The following is an 18,516-nucleotide window of genomic DNA, read 5'->3' as shown; positions in this document are numbered from 1 at the left end:
CGCCAACTACAACACCCACGTTGGCTTACTGTAAACTCCCACTAGACCTAAGTCAGATGGGGTAAGTCATCGATCCCCCACGGAACGGAGGGTGGTCGCTACAGATGGGGACCTGCTAACGGAACCAGGCGAACGGAGGCAGAGACGCAAGCCTGACCGCGTGGTGCGTTTTAGTTTAATTTACTGCTTTTGGCCCAAACCTCAAGTACTTGAATAAGTTAATGTTGGGGACATCGTAAAAGTCCCCCTACTCTGTTCGGCATGACTGAGAACAGGAGGCGGCCAGTCCTAGAACACGTCAGAGCCCCGCACCCTCGCTCAGACCTCACTGTGGTTCTTCCTGCTCATCCCATGCGCACGTCGTGGGAGGGTCTCCCAGCAACGCTGAGCCGGGCTGCTGAGTTTCCCTTAAAGAGGGGGCTTCCTGATTTCCCCTTGAGGACTGGGCGGCAGCCAGAACCAACCGCAGGGCAGACTGGGCACGCGTCTGTGTCAGCTGGACGCCCCTCTGAGCCCACACAGCTGTCCGCGGAGGAAACACATGAGGGGCTCCAGGGCTCTCGCTCGACAGCAAACCCCAGGTAATCTGCTCTCAGCTGAGCTCTTACCCTTGAGTGAGCAATAAAAAACACAGCTGGCCTTACCTGTACCAGAAAGATGATGAGAAAGTAAAAGTTGGCTATTCTTCTGAATTGTTCAAACAAGTTCTTGGGTATGAAGTTCCAAAACGTGTACTGTGTCAAAGGAAAACAAAGACTCGTCACTGTGATGACATTTCCCTTCCCCACAGCGCTCGCTGCGGGGTCACGGCGCCAGTTCAGAGCGCCGCTGCGTGTTTGCTTTCCCTACAGAACTCTCAAGTCAGCACCTGGCGTGTCCTCCATCTGTGGCCAGAGAACGAGCTGCTGACACAGGACCGTATGTGGGGGAGCACGAGGCACTGAACCCCAGGGAATTCCACGTCCTGCCAAGCGGCCGACAACAGTCCACCTCCAGATACGTTTCATAAAATGTAAACCTCCGACTGTTAACACACACGTGCCAGCATTCCTCCCTGTCTGCCTCCTTCCCCTCTGTCTTGTGACAGCATCAGGCCGGCCCTAGAAAGTGACACCCCAAGTCAGCACTGCAAGGCGGTCATGCCCCAGCATGGATGGCCCACGCACCCCTCCTGCACGTGCAGGGAGTGGAGGGCGGACAGGGAGGGGAGTCCTGGTGACACCTACTCTCCAGACTTCTCATCTTGGCCTCAGGAGGAGAGTTTCCTTACCTTCTGCGCTGAGAACAACAATGTTCTGGAGGTCAGTACCTCCCAGTCAACACTGTGTTGGTGTCCCGCCCGACCCCACCGCGTCCCGCCCGACCCCACTGCGTCCCCCCCCCCCGCCCCAGCACCCTTCCCCTCTGCGTCCTGCCGGACACAGGCCATGTGTCTGGCCAACATTTCCTCAGTCAATGGCTTCTCTCTCTAATTCTGAACCGCATCTTTTGAAGAGCTGGAAATTTTAGTTGCGAATTTGACTGTTTGCTGCTGGCCTGGCTCTGATCACTCACTAGACCACCAGGTTCTGCCCGGAGTTTTCTTTGGGATTTTCCCACAGACCTTCGTGCTTCCTGCCTTGTTTCTTCCTGCCCAGTCTGCCTATCCCACATCCCTTCCCGTCCTCGCCGTATTAGCCACAACACCCAGGAAAGCTGCCAAACAGGACAGAGGGGAGCCCATGTCGCTCTTGGTCCTCGGGTCAAAGCGCCGACTCCGTTTCTGCCATCTGGGGCGGTACGAGCTGCGGCGTTACACTCTCCACCACACTGAAACGCTCCCGCTTTCCTAGTTTGCTGAAACTCTTCACCAGGAACAGCGCTGGACTTTGCCGTGCGCAACGAGGCTTTCTTCACTGGAGCGCGAGCAGACTGAGAACCAAACAGCAGGTCTCCTGGGCAGAGATGCAGCCCAGACGCTAGTAGCAGGTGCGGAGTACGTGCCTAGATCTTAGCCTCAGTTTCTCCACCAGAAAAAAGCAAAAACCCAACCCTAACTGCCAATTTTCTCAAAATACAGGCAATGTCTCCCCCCGCCAAACTCCCCAAAAAACCAAAACAAAAAGGCCAAGTTTTGGATTCTTCCATCGCTCCCCTACCTCAGGACAACCGGCCACTCTACGGACTCAGAAAACATTTACTCCTCGTTCCGCTGCGAAACCGCGGCCGTTCTAGAGTCAGACCCCATATCCGACCCGGTCCTGATGTTTCAAAATCAAGTGAACTTCAGCGAATTATTCAGGGACGGGTCGTAGTTTTTCACGTGTTGAGTCAGTACACGGGCAAGCGCCCTGCGGGAATGCGGCTGCGACCTCAGCTCTGGCTCAACCTGGTACTAACCATCACGGGGACCGTAAAATCACCCAGCTCCGTGGACAGCACAAACACAGCCATCTTTCTAGATTTTTAAGAAAAATAAATATTTTTTCTCTTAAATAGGCTATATTGAAAAAGTCAGTGACTTTCCACCAACTTTTAAAAGGCAATATTAAAAGAAACGTGAGTTATGAGGCAGCCACAGCATTTATCCCTGGTTTCTGGGTTTCTGTGTTTCTGTGACCAGCCTGGACCGATCCGTGGTCCTTCACAGATGTCCTGACCCCAAGATGGAGCCGTCTTTAAGGCCTCGCCCCGTAAAACTGACCTTTACTGCTTAGCACCCACGCCCATTACTCAGGACCCGTGAGTCAGAAATGTCCCCAAGTACCTGGGACACGTTACTCGGTACCAAAGTCATGTTAACGGAAGAGCTTGTACTCAAATCCTGGCCTTTGATCTCACACAGCGAGCACGGATGAAAACCCAGGACTGGCGGGAGACCGTGGAGGCGCCCAGGGGAGCGGCGGGCACTACTGGCAAGGGCTTGAGAGACTCATCGCAGCCCTCTGACCCTTCCGTATCCCTGAACGTCCCACATTAGAAAGCACTGATCTTCCATGGGTCATGAAATCAAATACAGTGTTGTCTGCTTCTGAACGAGGAACCACGCTCGGACGCCATGGGAACGTGGGGCTCGTCTGTGTGAAGGCGCCGCTTCCGGACCTGTCCGCCTCCCGATCTCGGGCGCCCGCAGCCAGCTCGGATCAGGACTGAAGGCCACATCAGTGACCGCTTCCCGCTACTGAGGCGCAGGGAAGCCACGTACCGGCTCAGCCGCCGGCTGATTATCCACCGCCGGAAGTCGTTCCTGCTGATGGCTGACATGTCAGAAAGGGTCACTAACTCCGGATGGCGCGTGACGAGAAAGGTGGAAACCCAGCGAGATAAAGGGAATGTGCGCGGGCACCTGGGCACCACGCGGGCGGGTCACCGGGTGACCCACAAGAGCTGGTGGCGGATGCAGGGGCCACCGCACACACGTCGTCCTCCCAATGTCCAGAGCACTGAGTGCACAGACAGGGGGCCACGATGTCACACGCTCCGCAGACCCTGCATCGGGCCCCAGCTCCCGCGGCCGTCCGGGCAGCGGACGGCCCGTTGTCCCAGGGGTACCAGGTGTAGCCAGAGTGCCTCCCTTCACCCCGACGTGAACGGCACGAGATGGTCACTACTCCTTGCTGCTCTCCCACTGCGAACATTTCACGCGGGAGCCTCTGTGAACACCGGGCTCAGCTCTGTGGCGATCACCGTGGTTCTGAGTCGCTGGGAGCGTGGGTCAGCACAAAGAATAATGTGGCCCACCTGGTCTGCCTCAGAACTGCGGTGGAAGGAAACCAGAGCTGAGTGCTGGGCACCACTCTCACTGACCACTGGAAGGTCCAATAACACAGGCGAAGCGGCCTCGGCTCCGCTGGCCCCAAACCCGGGCCCAGCGCCACAGCCACGCGCAGCCCCGACCTGCCTTGCAGAGCCATCACACACACGGAGCTGAGCTACCTCGTCCACGACTGGGAGACCAGGAGTAGAAAATAGAAAATTACACCCCACTGCGGATCCCTGATGTTAGAAAAATGAGTGAGCATCATGGCGGGCCAGTGAGAGGCAGTGCTGGGGCGCCGGGGGCCACGGGGAGGTGTGGGCTCAGGGGCAGGTGGGCAGCTAGAAGTCAGCCACAGGCGTCACCCGGAGGCTGTTCCTCTGGCAGCAGGATGGGCTCCGTAAGGAGCAGCGGCCTCACACGGTGGTTCTGGGCTCAGGAGACACTCAGACGTCCTGGCAAATGCTGTCCGTCCACATCCGACTGGGAACGGTGGTCGTGCTGCCAGTGACCAGCAGTGACACGGCTTTCTCAGAGGCATGGACTGATCGGACAGCCTGACCCTGACGGCAGCGGTCCTGAGGCCGGAGCTGGGATCCACATGGACCCGGCACCCAGAGAAGCAGTTCGCGGACAGAGCAGGCGGCATCTGGTCCTTCTCCTGGATCTGGGGTCTGCTCGCTCGCGAGCTCCAGCAGGTGTGGGGTGTGGGGGCCCGCGCGGCGTCAGAGGCACAAGGAAGGGGACGCCCTGCGGTGTGGGTTCTTTTCTCCTTCGTCCCAGACACACCTGACCAGGGCGTCTCCGCCAGAACGCAAACCGAACTCTAAGTCCCGGGTCGCCTAGTCAGCCTTTCCACGGGACAGGTCGGAAGCCGAGCCCAGACAGGTGGGCTTCTCACCCCCGTGGGCAGCTCTCTCGAGCCAGCGGGTGCACCAGGTCGCAGCTGGCAGTCCTCGTTCTTGCTCTTCCCAGGAAAACGTGGATGCGTCACAGCACGCTGCAGACTTGGGGTGCGTCTGCCAAGCTGTTTTCTCCGCGCTCTCGGAGCTGTCGAGATGAAAGCAATCAGGCGCTCTGGATGCCAACAGACGCCACAGCTGCCGTCCATCCCGACAGAGCTCGGCGTGCAGCCCGCGGCCTTCCGAGAGCCTCTTCCGTACAGACTCCGACTAGCCGCTGACGCTGTGGTGTCTGTACATGATTTCTCCTTAAATGACGCACCATCGTCTCCCGCGGACAGCTCACTGAGCCACTACCCCACCCCTGCGGTCATCTCAGAGCAGAGGACGCAGGGCCCCTCCCGCTCGGAGCAGAGACTCAGGGCCGGAGCATCTGTGTGGCCTCAGCCTGACCTGCCCCTTGCAAGGACGTCGACTCAGTTCCGCCCGTTCTGAAGGAGCCTTCGTGGGAAGGACACACCGTGAAAGCCCGGGAAGCGGCAGGTCTGTCTCAAACGCTCCTTCCCCCACCCCTGTCAGAAACCGAGGCAGTGCTGGGGGCCCAGGGCGGGTAGGGCAGCTGGGGGTGGTGCGGGCCACCCCAGGGACAGAAAAGGTAGGACAATGACCTGGCGCCTCAGAGTCCCTGCGGGAGTCTTTGAAAGGAAAACATGAAAACGAAGCGGCCGTCCCACTTCAGCCAGGGCACAGAGTCGGGAGTCACTGCTTCTGGCTGTCTCCCCTAAAACACCGAAAGGGCTTTTCTGTCCTAAATAAAGCATGTTTCAGCGTCTGGCTATAGTCCACCACATGCGCCAGGAAGGCCCTCGGACAGCCCCAGTGAACCAGGAGCTCTCTCTTCCAGAAGGTTCTACAGCACCATGCTGTGCGGAACTTCCCACATCGACCCGAAGGCCCTGGGGGCTTTGTCCCTGGAGGGAGAAGCCAGCCATGGCGGAAGCCACCAGTGGTCAAAGGAGCTGACAAACGTCCTGCTGGCGGGACATGGGGCCATGGGCGGCCTCGAGCCCCATCACCAGCCCCCGCCACCTGCCCCACCCGGTTCACCTGGCCCCCACGGCCACGGCGTCTGACACGCTTCCCCGATTCTCGATGTATCCGAGCGGCACGGGAGCTGATTTTTCAGAAACGTGTCTGGGCCTCCCTGTCCGTGTTGGGCACACCGGGGACATGGTCTTCAGCGCGCCCTGCCAGAGACTGCGTCTGGTCCGCACAGGTCACCGCAGCAAAGCACCCCCCACCTCGGGAAGGTCCTGCTCAGCGGCGTCTCCCGGCACGGATCCCTCTGGGTGACCATGTACCACGCGCGTCACGTGGGATTTCTGTGGTGAGCAGCCCGCCTGTCCGCATGGTGATTCTGACTGAAGCCGGGACCATCGTTGTGACTGATTTTCCATCGCAGTTTTAAATAAAATCCCTCCATTTAGCAAAACGGCCTCGAAGAACAAGGTGTTTCTGGAGGATTCTCAAGCTCAGCAGCATCTTCGATCATCTCTGAGGACTTAGTAGGTCGACCACATACATCTAGACATGTGGGCAGCCACGTACGGACTTAGTGGGCCCGCCACACAGGGGAGTGTGTCCGGGGCCCCCGTGTGGGGTCTGGGCACACTGCACGCGAGGGACACGGAGCTACGTGTGCACACCTTTGTGGACACAGGGGTGTCCACTTAAAGGGAAAGTTCTCCCAAATCCGGGAACCCATCATCTACCTTTTTGTTCAGAGCCGACTAGTAAATTCCACACCCATCCTGGAGAGCCACGGAGCGGTGACCCTGCAAGGGTGTGGAGTACACCTCCGTGTCCCTGCGCTCAGTCAAGGAGAACACGCGAGGCACGTGAGTGACCACACTCCTGTCATGGCCTTCCGGTGGCACTCACGACACTGATAGTCCATGCCCAGTGTCCCCGTTTACAAGGGGCCTACACACACCTGCTGCCACCAGAAATATTCGGTGTTGTCTCTGCAGAGAAGGAGACCCTGGCCAGTGGTGGCTTGGGAGGGCACGTGGACGGATGGCAAATACGTCAGTGGCAGAAGTAGGCCTCCTGTGTCTGTGGCATAATTAACGAGACGTGAAGGAAAGGGGGTCTAGCTCACAGGACGCGCATCTCACTAGCTGTGGGGACGAGCCATGGGACGAGTGGATGCCAACCCCAGCACTCGGTGTGGGGGGCGGTGGCCGCGGCAATGGCCCAGGAGCAGAGCGGGTCACCAGCGTCCCCAAGGGCCCAGGGAGACAAGGTCCCAGCAGAAGCTCACCTTGGAGGAGACGATTCTGTTATCGGGGTGCCTCTGTGGGATGTAGGCCTCAGCACCTGGGGGGGGCTCCCTGTGCCCCACGTAGACGGTCCGGCTGTCCACCCAGTTCTCTTCTCCGGCACACTGTGGGGGACAGAGTGGCGTTAGCGGGGAGACTGCTCCTCCCGGAGTGCCGGCCGGGACGCACGCCTCATCCGCAAAGTCTGCCCAGGCTGCGGCCGCCCCAATCCCACTCAACCCTCACAGGGCACGTTCCCCAAGGGGCTGGGCTGAGCAGGTGGTCTGCTTCCCCGGGGAAGCCGGCGGGGAAGCCCCTCCAAGCTGGTTGTCAGGGGAAAGGACACGGCGGGGCTCCAAGCAGATAGCGCGGCACGATCCCGGGCTCCCAACACAGGAGAGCAGCTGTCAGACCCCCGGGAGCAGGTCTCTAAGGAGAGGGTAAGACCGTCGCGCAGGACGGCACTGTGGGCGCGCTCCTGCTCCCTGCTCGAGGCTTCTCCCAGGGAGAGAGGCGGCTGCGGTCTGACCTGGCTTTGTATTATTCAAAGGGTCGTGTCCACGAGGCCCATGATCTTCTGACCCGAAAAATCTTTACACTCATCCAACCCTATGCTGTCAACACAGAAGAGCCAAGACACCACAGTGACAGATGAAAGCTAAAATGAAGCCTCACACAGGCCCAGCTCAGGGTCCCGGGCCCCCCTCCCCCAGCCGGCGGCCTAGCTCAGGGTCCTGGCCTCCTGTCTGGGCGGCCCCTGGGCTCCGGGACGCGGTGGAGGAGAGCCAGTCAGTGTCAACAGGACAGGAAGAAGGTGGGTCAGATCAAAGCTCGGGCCAAGTGTCCCTGATCACCTGCCTCAGGCAGCTCCACGGGGCCCGAGGGCAGCACCGCACCCCAGCTGTTGACAACGAACAGAGCACGAAATGTGGGAGCCCGGGGTCTCCTACCTCCGCCTCTTGCTGTGCCCACCCCTGTGGGTCAGGGAGCCTTCACCCCTGATGGGAACTCAGGACAGCCTGGCCTCGCCTGGCTTAGTGTCTTCGCTCACGTGCCATCGGTTTGCCCGTCCCCACCTTCTCAGGGTCAGGAGCCTCCGGGCGCACCCCCCGGCACATGCGTGCACATTCCCTCAGCCAACGCCGCCTCCAGGCCTCCCGTCAGGGCCAGGCTTTGCGAGATGCCAGTGCAGAGGAAGAGCAGAGACCAAGCCGGTCTCCGTAACTCCAGCTGTGTGTCTAGACACACTCAGCGGGGACGCGAGAAACGCGGGATCCCTGGCAGAGAACAGGATGGCCCATCACCGGCAGGATCTGGGGACGTGGCCCTGCCAGGAGCCCGCGGCCCTATAGGAACCCAGCGCCCCGAGGGCCAGGCCGCACCCGAGCCAGCGCGTGCCCCCGCCACCGCCCCACGCCCCTTCCTGCTGCCTTCCCATTTTGGGGGTGCTCACGAAACGCCTCGTAAGAGCATCACATGTCAGTCTCTGGGTGTGAGGGTCAAGAAAGCACGGAGCCCTGGTTCCCCTTTATTTCTCAGGACACAGTCAGAGGCTTCCATCCCTGCCGCTTGCGAACTTACGTTGAAAGAGAATACATGATAAGGAAATCAGGAAAAGAAAGAAGAACATAAAAACAGATTTTAGTACAAAAATGAAAATCCTGAAGACCTTTCTCCAGCCACTGGCTTTCGGCCCCAACACTGAATGCGGACGCATCAGCCCTCCCACGGGGCAGCCAAGGCGCCCACTGTGTCCGGACAGGTCCCCAACTCTAGGGATGCAGAGTCGGAACAAACGTTATCAAGGCCAACCCACACCCTCCACACCGTCTAGCGGACGTGCGCTGTTTAAGTGTAATCACAGGACACCTCACATATGACCACACGGACAGTGACAATTTACCACCTGCAGGACGAGACCACAGAGTCACTGAGCACCAACCAGCAGTCAGCCTCACTAAGTCATCGCCACAACAAATCCACTTGGGGAGGAGCCCCATAGGTCCCGGGTGAGCGCTCGGCTCCACGTTAGGATGCTACCTTCCTGCCGTTCCCTGAGGGACAGAGAGAAGCCACCAGCTTCCAGAAGGCCCCTTGCTCCCGGGACCAGTGACCACTCGGTGGACTCGAAGGCCTTCGGTGAACTCCACTTCCAGTGGACGCTGCTCACCACACGGTCAGTGTCACGGGGCCCAGGATAGGACACCGAGGAAGGACACGTCCCCAGGTCAGGACCTTACAGGGCATCCCAAGTGCGCCCCTGACAAGCAGGCAGAGTCTCCGGGTTCAGATCAAGACCAAGGTTTGCATGGTGTTCTCTGCATCCTTGTCCAGCTCTAAGAAGACTAAAACCAAATGTGCAAGATGTGGGGAGACCCCTACCACAAGGCTCCCCCGAGCGCCCCATCACGCGTGCGTCCTGCAGCGGACCGGCTCCGTGGCTGCGGACACGTCGCTCAGCACTCCTGCGTCCAACCTTGTCAGCGGGATTCTGCTTCTCTGTCCAAGCAGCAGCGAAAACAAACTTATTAGCCCCGATTATATGACTTCATGACCTGGCCAGTCCTGAGCCAAACACCAGTCCCACGGTCTGTGTCCAGCAATGGCGCCCACGGAAAGGCATCACGTCGCTCTGAGCTGGAGCATGACCGCATGGGTCTTCACGAAACCCCCGAGGCTGGTAAGACAGCAACACCAGCCTCTGTCTTTAGGGATTCATCTCAGACTGGACCAGCCATGAGACCCAACACGGCCTCCACGATGCACACCTTGGAGTGCTGGGGACGGCCGGGGGTGCGCATCCCCACGCAGGGTTGAAGCTGCCCCCATCGGCTCCTCCCCCGCTCCCAGGGGCCCCGGAGGACGCTTCCCGCACGCCCCCACAACTGGAACCACGTCCAAACCAACATGGACACCTGTCCCGCGGGAATGCACCCAAGCATTCTCTGGCCTCCAAGACGCAAACCCAGGGCCACGTCGGCGCCGCTCCAGACACCCTCCCGCAGCTCACGAGGAGAGGGACTGTGGTGAGCGCGTTCCCAACACGCCGGACTCACACAGAGGAGGAAGGAGTCCTTATCATCACGTGAGCGAAACTGTCACATACGGAAACAAGGAGACATTTACACAAGACGGCGGTTGACGGGGAGGCCGGGCAGAGCACTTGGCGGGCCGGCCGGCACCACTGTCCAGGAGGAACCGCAGGTAAGGAGGTGGTTTGGGCAGTGAGATCAGCTCCGAGCAGACCCCGTGGGCACTGTGGGCTCCGCTCTCCTGACCCGACGAGCCCACCTGTGGATCCGAGTGCGGACGATGCCGTCCCCGGAGTGGCGGCACGATTCCCCGCAGGCCTCAACGGCTCGGAGGGCTGTCAGAGCTGGGAATGACCCCTCCGCCTCTGTCCCAGGGCAAAGGAACCTGCAAATACGGTCGTCCCACTAACTCACGTGGCACGTTTCTGTCCAGTCTGAAAAGATCCAGGCAGATGGTCCGGTTCACGGTGAGGGACTGTGTCCCACTCCCGAGTCACCGTGTAAACGGAGTCTAACCCAGAACAGAAAGAGAAGTGACTCCGTGGACAGCAAGCGCACATTCACGCAGCAAACCCTGCCTCCTCCCGTCCGGTCCCGACGGCGCCGCCGACTCTCACGTGGCTGACGGTCTGGTCCACGCAGAGGGACCCAACGACCGTTCACGCAAACTGTCAGGCGGCCACATCGCATTCACCACCGGTGGCTGCTGGGAGACACGCACGGGAGCCACAGGAGACACGCTCACGCGCCCCGGGCGGCGAGGATGGGCGAGTGCTGGAAGCCGGGCCTCTCCGTCATGGGCGGGAACGTGGGGTGGTGCAGCCGTCGTGAGAGGCCGCCACAGCTTCCCGGAAGCGTGAGCGTGCGGTCGCCACACGAACCAGCGGTCCCAGCGCTCGGCGTGTGCCCACAAGGAGTGGAAGCAGCCATCCACACCCCTGCAGGCACACACGTGCTCACAGCGGCCATGCTCGCAACCGCCGCACATCCCGACTGACGAGGCCGGTCTACCCGCGTCACGGAGTCACCACTCGGCACAAGGACACACACTACGGCACAGGGAACTGGGAAAACACACGGAAGGGACAGAAGCGGAGACAGGAGGGCCCGAGTTGTGGGTTCCATTCACATGCAATGCCCAGAACAGGCAAATCCACAGGGACCCTGCCGGCCAGCAGCTGGGCGAGGGGTCGCTAATGTGTTGTCTGCGGGAGGCAGATGTTCTGACTGGGGGGCGGTGGGTGCACAGCACCATTAACATGTTCTCCTGGACATGGATGCAACGCACACATGCAAACGCCCTGTGGTAGGCGAGTCCCACCTCACCAGCAACATGACAGCTGCTCCTGCTTCGTGAGTTGCTGTGTGGTCCGTGTGCGCACAACAGCTCTTCTCAGTCCAGCGACACGTGGAGGTCACCCAGCTCCCGAGCACACCCGCCATCCGTCCTTGGCTCCAGCTCGCCCCTCTTCATTTTCTTGGAGGGAGAGGCCATTCCTGGGTCTGAACCACGTCCCCCTTCCCAGTCTCCGCAGGGACTCCAGCAACTGAGATGGAAAGCTCTCCTGTAACCCTTTCAGGAAGTGAAGGATCCAGCAGGGGCTGTGACCGGGCAGGACCCCATGCCGACGTGCACAGTCGCTCTGCATTGTCTGTGGGCAGACAATCGGTCGTCCCAGTGACAGGAGGACGTGCGGCCGGCAAGCTCCGCGGGTCCCCGGTGCACCTCTGCCAACAGCAGGCTCAGGCAGGGACCAGGCAACGGCTCGGCTGGAGGACCTCGGCCGCGGCTCCCGGGGCAAGGGCTTCAGACGCTAAGCTGGACCCCCTCACCTCAGGACATCGCTGCAGCCAGAGCTCGTGAGGCTCCGTCAGGGCGAGGCCTCCTCACAGCGGCGGGTGACCCCCGACCCGCATCAGCACCTGCTCACCGGCCCGCCGCAAGCTGACCCGTCGGCAGAAGCTATGGGGGTGGCAGGAGGGGGCAGTGCCAGGCGTGCCCATCAGATTCCCTTCTGTGACTCTCACACAACCGCAGGGGAGCAACCAGGAAGGACGCCGAAGACCAGACAGGGAGCGGGCCCGCCAAGAGCCGTGTAGGCAGTGGCCCCAGGGGCCCGTGCGGGAGCAGGACCGAGCCTCCTGGAAGGGTCCACAAGAGGCCAGAGGACACGAGCAGGCACGGAGGGAGCGCTGAGGGCCGGGAAGAGGAGAACAGTGTGGGTGACCCCAGCCTTCGCCCCCCCAGGGGCACCGCGGCAGCCACCCCAGCCCCCGAGACGGCAGCCGCTCTGAGAAAGGGTCACTGCCAGGAGCCGCGTGACACATGGACGCAGCCCTCGGAACAACCTGCGGGGCTCTTTGCCTGATTCTTCTCTCCTACGGTAGTTTCAACAAGGATCCACCCATCATTGCCCGAGAAGCCCAATACTGTGTCTGTGGGCTTGGCGGCCGACGGCCTCGGGGATGGGCTGACCATGGGCCACGTTCTTCTCTGTGACCTCCGGTGTCCCTTGCGGTTCTGCGAGATCTGGGGCACAGGCTTGAGTCCCTTAGATGCTGACCTGCTCTCCTGGACGTCTGGGCTGCTCTTCACGGATGTCAGGAGGACCTGCCACTCGTCGGGGAGCAATCCCGAACCAAAGCCTCCGCCACTGGGGGCCCCAACGGAAGACGCCAACACAGGCAGCAAACAGGGTTCAGTGTTCACCGGCTTCTTGGAAATGAGGGACAAGACCATGACCGTGCATCCCCACCCACCACGAAGAGTAAGGACCAGGAACGGAGCTGTGGCTCTGAGGTCAGGCGGAGCCTGGGGCACCCAGGATTCTCCTGCAGTTCCGTGTACAATCCTGCCTCCGTCCTCTCCTTCCAGGGGCTGCGCCATGGGGAAGGACAAGGGGACGGACAAGGAGGGACGACAAGGAACCAGGGAGGCCTCCTTTACACAGACACACAGACCTCAGGATGAACCTAGTGGAAGGATGAAAGGGGCGTTTGCTGGGAGCGGGCAGGGTAGGCCCCACGGTGTCGGTGGAGGGAGCGTAGGACCTTAGCCTGAAGCTGACCGGGGCCCGCCTGGCTCTTGGGACGGCCTATGTTGGAAGTGGGGCCCCAGCATCGGTGGCCAAGGCTGAGGCCGGTCCTTGTTGGCATGAGGCCAAGCCACAGGGTCCAGGCAGGGCTGACCCTGTGCCCCTCACTGCTCCACTGTCACCCCTGGTGGGGGGGGGCGCCCTCACATGAGAAACTGAAACATAGAGAAAACTACAGAACAGAGAAAGAAATCACCAGATTTAAAGAGGGTTAATGTTTTTGCCATATTTGCACCAAGTGAATTTTTTCCAGAAATTAATGAGAAATACAGATTTTTAATAAGCATTTGAAAGTACTCACTTTCTCCTCCTCCTCCAGATTTTGGGCAGTGAGGGAGGCAGAGAAGTCTCGTATAGAAGACCTGGCTGCAGGGCAGGACCTGGGGACATGGAGGCCACCAGGCTCTGCCAACCAGGCGTGTTCAGGCCTGGGGCCCCTCCCACGGTGTCCCCCAGGGCAGGTCTGCATCAGGCAGCGGAGGGGGGAACCCAGCACCCCTGTGGGCGTGGGGAGTGCCGAGGCCATGCCAGTCCCGCAGCGTCTCCAGGTGCCCAACTGCTCTGCACAGGGACATGAAGGTCCCCCCACCCATGCTCCTGACGTGTCTCCCGGGCGAACACCCGCTCCGAGGCCGCAGTGCTGCCCTCCAGCTGCCTCTCCTCCTTGGAGACAGGCGCCCTCCTGACTTCGCCTTTGAGCAGGTTATAGGATCCGGTTCCCTCGCGACAAGCAACGTGCAGCCTCTCGTGTATATCTGGGTGGGAATCATGGTTTTACAAAGTTCTGAAAATTATCCCTCCGCTGTGGGGGGCCGGGTACTCCACAGTGGGGTTCATGCGGGGTCCCGGGGTTCCAACCCGCACACTCAGGCTCTGCCCGGCTCGCACTCGCCAGGCCGCCCACACAAGCAGGACCGGGAATGTTCCAGAAAGGAAGAAAACAGAAGCGTTAGGACAGCTGTCGTATCCGGCTGCCGTGCAGAAGGCATGGGGGAAGGAGCAAGGACACAGCTGCCACCTTCCCGACACTGCTGGTGGCCCCTCACCGCTGCCCCAGACCACCACTGTCCCAGACCACGGGGTGGGGAGGGTGACCGCAGGGAAGGCCGGGCGTCACCCCGCCGGCATCAGAGGCCGCGCCGCGACCAGCCCCCCAGAGCCAGCGTGCTGCTCCTCCTTCTTTGCACGGAACAGGGAGGGCAGGGCCGCCCGTCTGCTCCCGGGAAGCCCATCACTGGCTCCCCAGACTCTCGCGGGCACAGTTAACGTGGCTTTTGAGGGCTGCAGGCACAGAGCAGGTTTTAGGACGCATGAACTATCTCCCACTAAAGCTGCTGGTTAGTTCTGCCCCCAAATCTGCAGGGTCACGGGCGTGCTCACCCCTGCGGGGGGTCCACGTCCCCACACCTGCCGGAGCTGCCGCCTCCCTCTCCCGGCACCGACGTGGATTCTACCAGATTCGCTCCGATCTGGGGAAACCGGATAATGTGTTCAGGGTTCCATTTTTAACAAGACGCGTTTTCTAAAGGACAAACCTGAGCTCAAGGTGCTTCCGAAGGAGCACACCTGACCGCTGAGACTCCATGGCACGGGGCGCCCACGTGAAACGGGCGCGGGCACCATCTGCTCACACTCGGGACGCAGGCCATGCCCCAGCCCAGGACACACAGGGCCACTGACCATGGTGGCTGCCCTGCCCAGAAGGGAGAGGAGCTCCCCGCGCATCCGTGCAGACCCCCTAGGCCACCCCGGGGACGGCAGGAGGCCTGTGAGTTCAGAATTCATCAGCACGTGGCTGGCTGGACCTGCGGTGGCGCTCAGACCCTCCCCAGCGTGGCTTGCACTCCATCAGGCAGCCTGGTGCCACGGTCAGAGAGCCCACGGGACACAGGGACTGTTGCGAACATGCAGATCAGACCGACTGTAGCTGATCACCCAGCGGGCGTTTCGAATTTCCAGTAAAAAGAGCCAAACCAGTGAGCCGAGCACACAGCGGGGCCAGAACAGAAGCCTATGGCCCAAGTGTGGCCCCTCTGGGACCTGCCGACAAGCACCGCTCACGTTACCGGGGGCTGGAGGCACGGCAGGTCCCGGTTCCCATGCCCGTGTATAGCTTTCCCTGTCCGATGGGTAAGACGCTAACACGGAGCTTAGGTGTTTCTAAAAATAGGCCTTGTTCTAGCTCATTCTCAGCGAGGACCTGGGCGCCGCCACGGAGACGGTTTGCGGTTGGCGCGTGCCCTCCAGCCCCCGAGCCCAGGCGCCCGCCCACCGCAGCGTGCTCAGCCCCACATGGCACGTGGCGCATGGCTCCCTCTGTTCCCGGCAGACCCGAGCCCGGCGTCTCAGCCAGAATCCGTCGGAAAACCCGGTTTTCCCTCCCTGGCGAATGTGGGGCACCTTCCTGCTAGGAACACGTCTCTAAACGTGAATCATCTGGATCCCAAAAGCTCCAGGAGCTCCACGTGGTCTGAAGACACGGCCACTGGGACACGGGCAAGCGGCAGCTGACCTAAGCCGAAACGTGCCGGGTCCACAATCCAGATAAAACCTCTAACCACGGGTGGTGTTCGGCCTGCCCTGCCTTGCCGGCCTCCGGCGGCTCGTGGTGGTGAGGACACGGCAGGGCGAGGGCAAGACCCCACTGGGACAGTGGTAAGTGTCAAACCCCTGGTTCTCCTCAGAGCGCGGGAAGAACCAGCACCCAGGAGGCCAGCGTGGGAACTGTAAGGGCCTGCCCCTCCCAGAGGAACTAGCTTGTGGACCCCGGATGTAGGGGCGGGGCAGGCTGGGTGGAGACGTCCAATCAGTGGGGCGCACGTATATCCACTAGGGTGAATTGAAATTCAATTGGCCGCCTGTGTAGGGGCGGGGCTCAACCACCCCCATAAAGGTTAGTCTGCGAGGCTGTCGGAGGCGGAAGAAGGAGAGCTGTTGGAGGGAGAAGGAGGAGAGCCGGCGGGAGCAGAGCTGTAAGAGCTATGAGAGCCCTCGTAAGAGCTGTTGGAGCTGTAGGAGCTCTTGTCAGAGCTGTGGCAGAGCAGAGACAGCGAGCTGTGGGAGGCAGGTGGTTCCGTTGGCTCCCGCGCTCAAGCTGCCCTCGAGCGGCGCGCCGGGCCTAAGCCCGCAGTGGAGGCGACTCCACCATGTGCCCCGACGCTGCCCACCCACCAGCTGATGCTGGAGTGAGCGCTGCGGCAACAGGATGCTAGTGCTGCTGGCCACCGGCTTGGTGCTCGTCGTGGCCGCCGGCGCCCAAGACGGCCCGCCGCCCGGCAGCCGCTTCGTGTGCACGGCGCTGCCCCCGGAGGCGGTGCGTGCCGGCTGTCCATTGACTGTGATGCCCCTGCAGGGCGGCACGCTGAGCCCCAAGGAGGAGCTGTGGACCACGATGCTGCAGAGACCGTCGTGCAGCAGAAGGAGACGCTGGCATGCTGCGAGGGGCTGGTGGGCGGCAAGGCGCAAGGCCTGGCAGCCACAGGCAAGGACATGATGGGCGATCCCCCACGGGACCCCGGCCACGACGTGGAGCAGCTCAGCTGCTCGCTGGCGGTCCCACCGCCAGCGGCGGCCCCAAACTGCCAGCAGCCCCGAGACACCAGCAGCCCCACGACCCCGAGCCACCTGCGGCCCCGAGGTGCCAGCGGTTCCAGACGCCAGCGGTCCCACCACCAGCAGTCCCAAGCCGCCGGCGGCCCTGAGCCGCCAGCAGTCCTGCCGCCTGCAGCACCGCGCCGCCAGCGGCCCCGAGGCCTGTGACCCCGAGATGCCTGTGGCACTGAGACGCCAGCGGCCCTGACGCCTGCGACCCTGAGACGCCTGCGCCACCGAGACACCAGCGGCCCCGCCCAAACACGGCGACCCTCAGCCGTGGCGCCGCAGGGAACGGCCTAAATGCCAGCAACCTCGCCACAAACCCTGAGCCACTGCCTTGCTGTGTCATTCCGGGAAGCGGCTTTGTCTGGGAAGAGGTCTCCTCAGTGAGCGGCCCTGCGGGAGCAGCATCATCAGAGAAGAGGCTTCCTCCAGAGCGGCCTCTCCAGAGCAGCCCTGTCCGGGGAGCAGCCCTGCCCGGGGAGTGGCCTCGCCAGAGCAGTCTTCTTTGAGGAGCAGCCCTGTCCAGGGAGCAACCTCATTAGCAGCGGCCTTCACGGGAGTGGCCTCTTCTTGGGAGCGGCTCCGACCAGGGTGCGGCCTCATCTGCAGAGCAGCCTCGTCTGGAGCAGCCTTCTTGGGAGTGACCTTGTCAGAATCATTGTCCTCGTCTTTTCGTAAGAGACCACCCTGACCGGTCAGTTTGATTTTTGATGCTTGGCGAGAAATAAAGCTTTGTTTGATTTTCGCTTTATATCAGTCTCGTTCCTTTGATCACGGACCCTAACAGGAACCACGCGATTTCTGGACTTACGGCCACTGTGGGCTCTTTCCTCGCCACAGAACGAAACAAACATACCCAATTCACAAAGGAGAACATGCTGGCATCCACGGACGCTCTTAACCCCAAACCACTCACCTCCTGCGGCAGGGCAGACGCGTTTCCTCACCTGAGGCACGTGCAGCACTGGGTGCGGGAGTCTGGGCCCAGCTGGCACCCACGGTCTGCGAGCGGGCCGCCTGGGTCTGCGGGAGCCTCAGGAACCCAAAGTAGAGATTTTGTTTTGGGGAGGGAATTGCAGCGGAGCAACCCAAGCCCGGAGGTCAGGGAAGGTCGGGGAACCTGCGCAGTCCGTGGTGTGCATGGTGGTGGCCGGCACCGGTCTCCTCTCACAGCACGAGGCTCCTGACCCCGAGATGTGGCCACTCCCCAGGAGAGGCTCCGAATCTGAGGCAGACGTGGGTCTGAAACCTCAGCATGAACACAAGAACCCACAACGCCCGCGACGACCCTCGCCTGACTTCGGGTCAACGCTGTCAACAGAACTGGGTGAATCGAACGTTTTCTGAAATTCACTTCGCACGTGTCTACGGTTTCCAGGTGCTACACGCGGCACATCTGTCGGCTGCTCAGCACCCCCTCTCCCCCACAGTGGACGCCTGTGCCACTGCCCCGTCCCCCGGGGTGGAGGCTGCTGGGGGCGCACACAAGGCCCCCCGGAAGGGGGCAGCTCGCCCGCCACACGCTGTCCTCCACAAGCCCATGGAGGCGCCAGAGGTCAGGCCTGGCTGGACCACGGCTCGGGGCCCCAGTGGCTGACCGCTGCCCAGCACGTGCCCTCGCTTCCCACCTGCAACCCAGCAGCGGCGGCCCTTCCCCGCGCGGTACAAGCTGGTGACTCATCGCGACCAGCCTTGTCCTCTGCAGGGCAACGCAACGGCCCCCAGGCAACAGCGGCACTTTCTCCTTCCTGCTGCGGGCTGTCTCCTCATCCACCACGTCACACACATGCCAGTGGGCGGTGGCTGGAGGCCAGCCCGGGCCGGGCTGGGTGA

General features: G+C 61.5%; 1 protein-coding gene across 9 annotated transcripts in view; it reads right to left on the bottom strand.

The window, feature by feature from the left end:
* ATP11A (ATPase phospholipid transporting 11A) overlaps positions 1-18,516 on the bottom strand; it is a 114,153-nt gene that overhangs the window by 53,900 nt on the left and 41,737 nt on the right. For all 9 annotated transcript variants that reach the window (XM_047720447.1, XM_047720451.1, XM_047720448.1 and 6 more), the window contains exons 2-3: positions 6,962-7,084; positions 645-734 (exon numbers count right to left, since the gene is read on the bottom strand). In XM_047720447.1, coding sequence (XP_047576403.1) covers positions 645-734; positions 6,962-7,084 — 213 coding nt within the window. The remainder of the gene's footprint in view (positions 1-644; positions 735-6,961; positions 7,085-18,516) is intronic.

The sequence above is a fragment of the Lutra lutra genome, chromosome 3 (genome assembly GCF_902655055.1).
Source record: "Lutra lutra chromosome 3, mLutLut1.2, whole genome shotgun sequence".
Taxonomy (NCBI): Eukaryota; Metazoa; Chordata; class Mammalia; order Carnivora; family Mustelidae; genus Lutra; species Lutra lutra.
The sequence above is the reverse complement of the archived record's forward strand: the minus strand, read 5'-3'. Positions and strand labels throughout refer to the sequence as shown.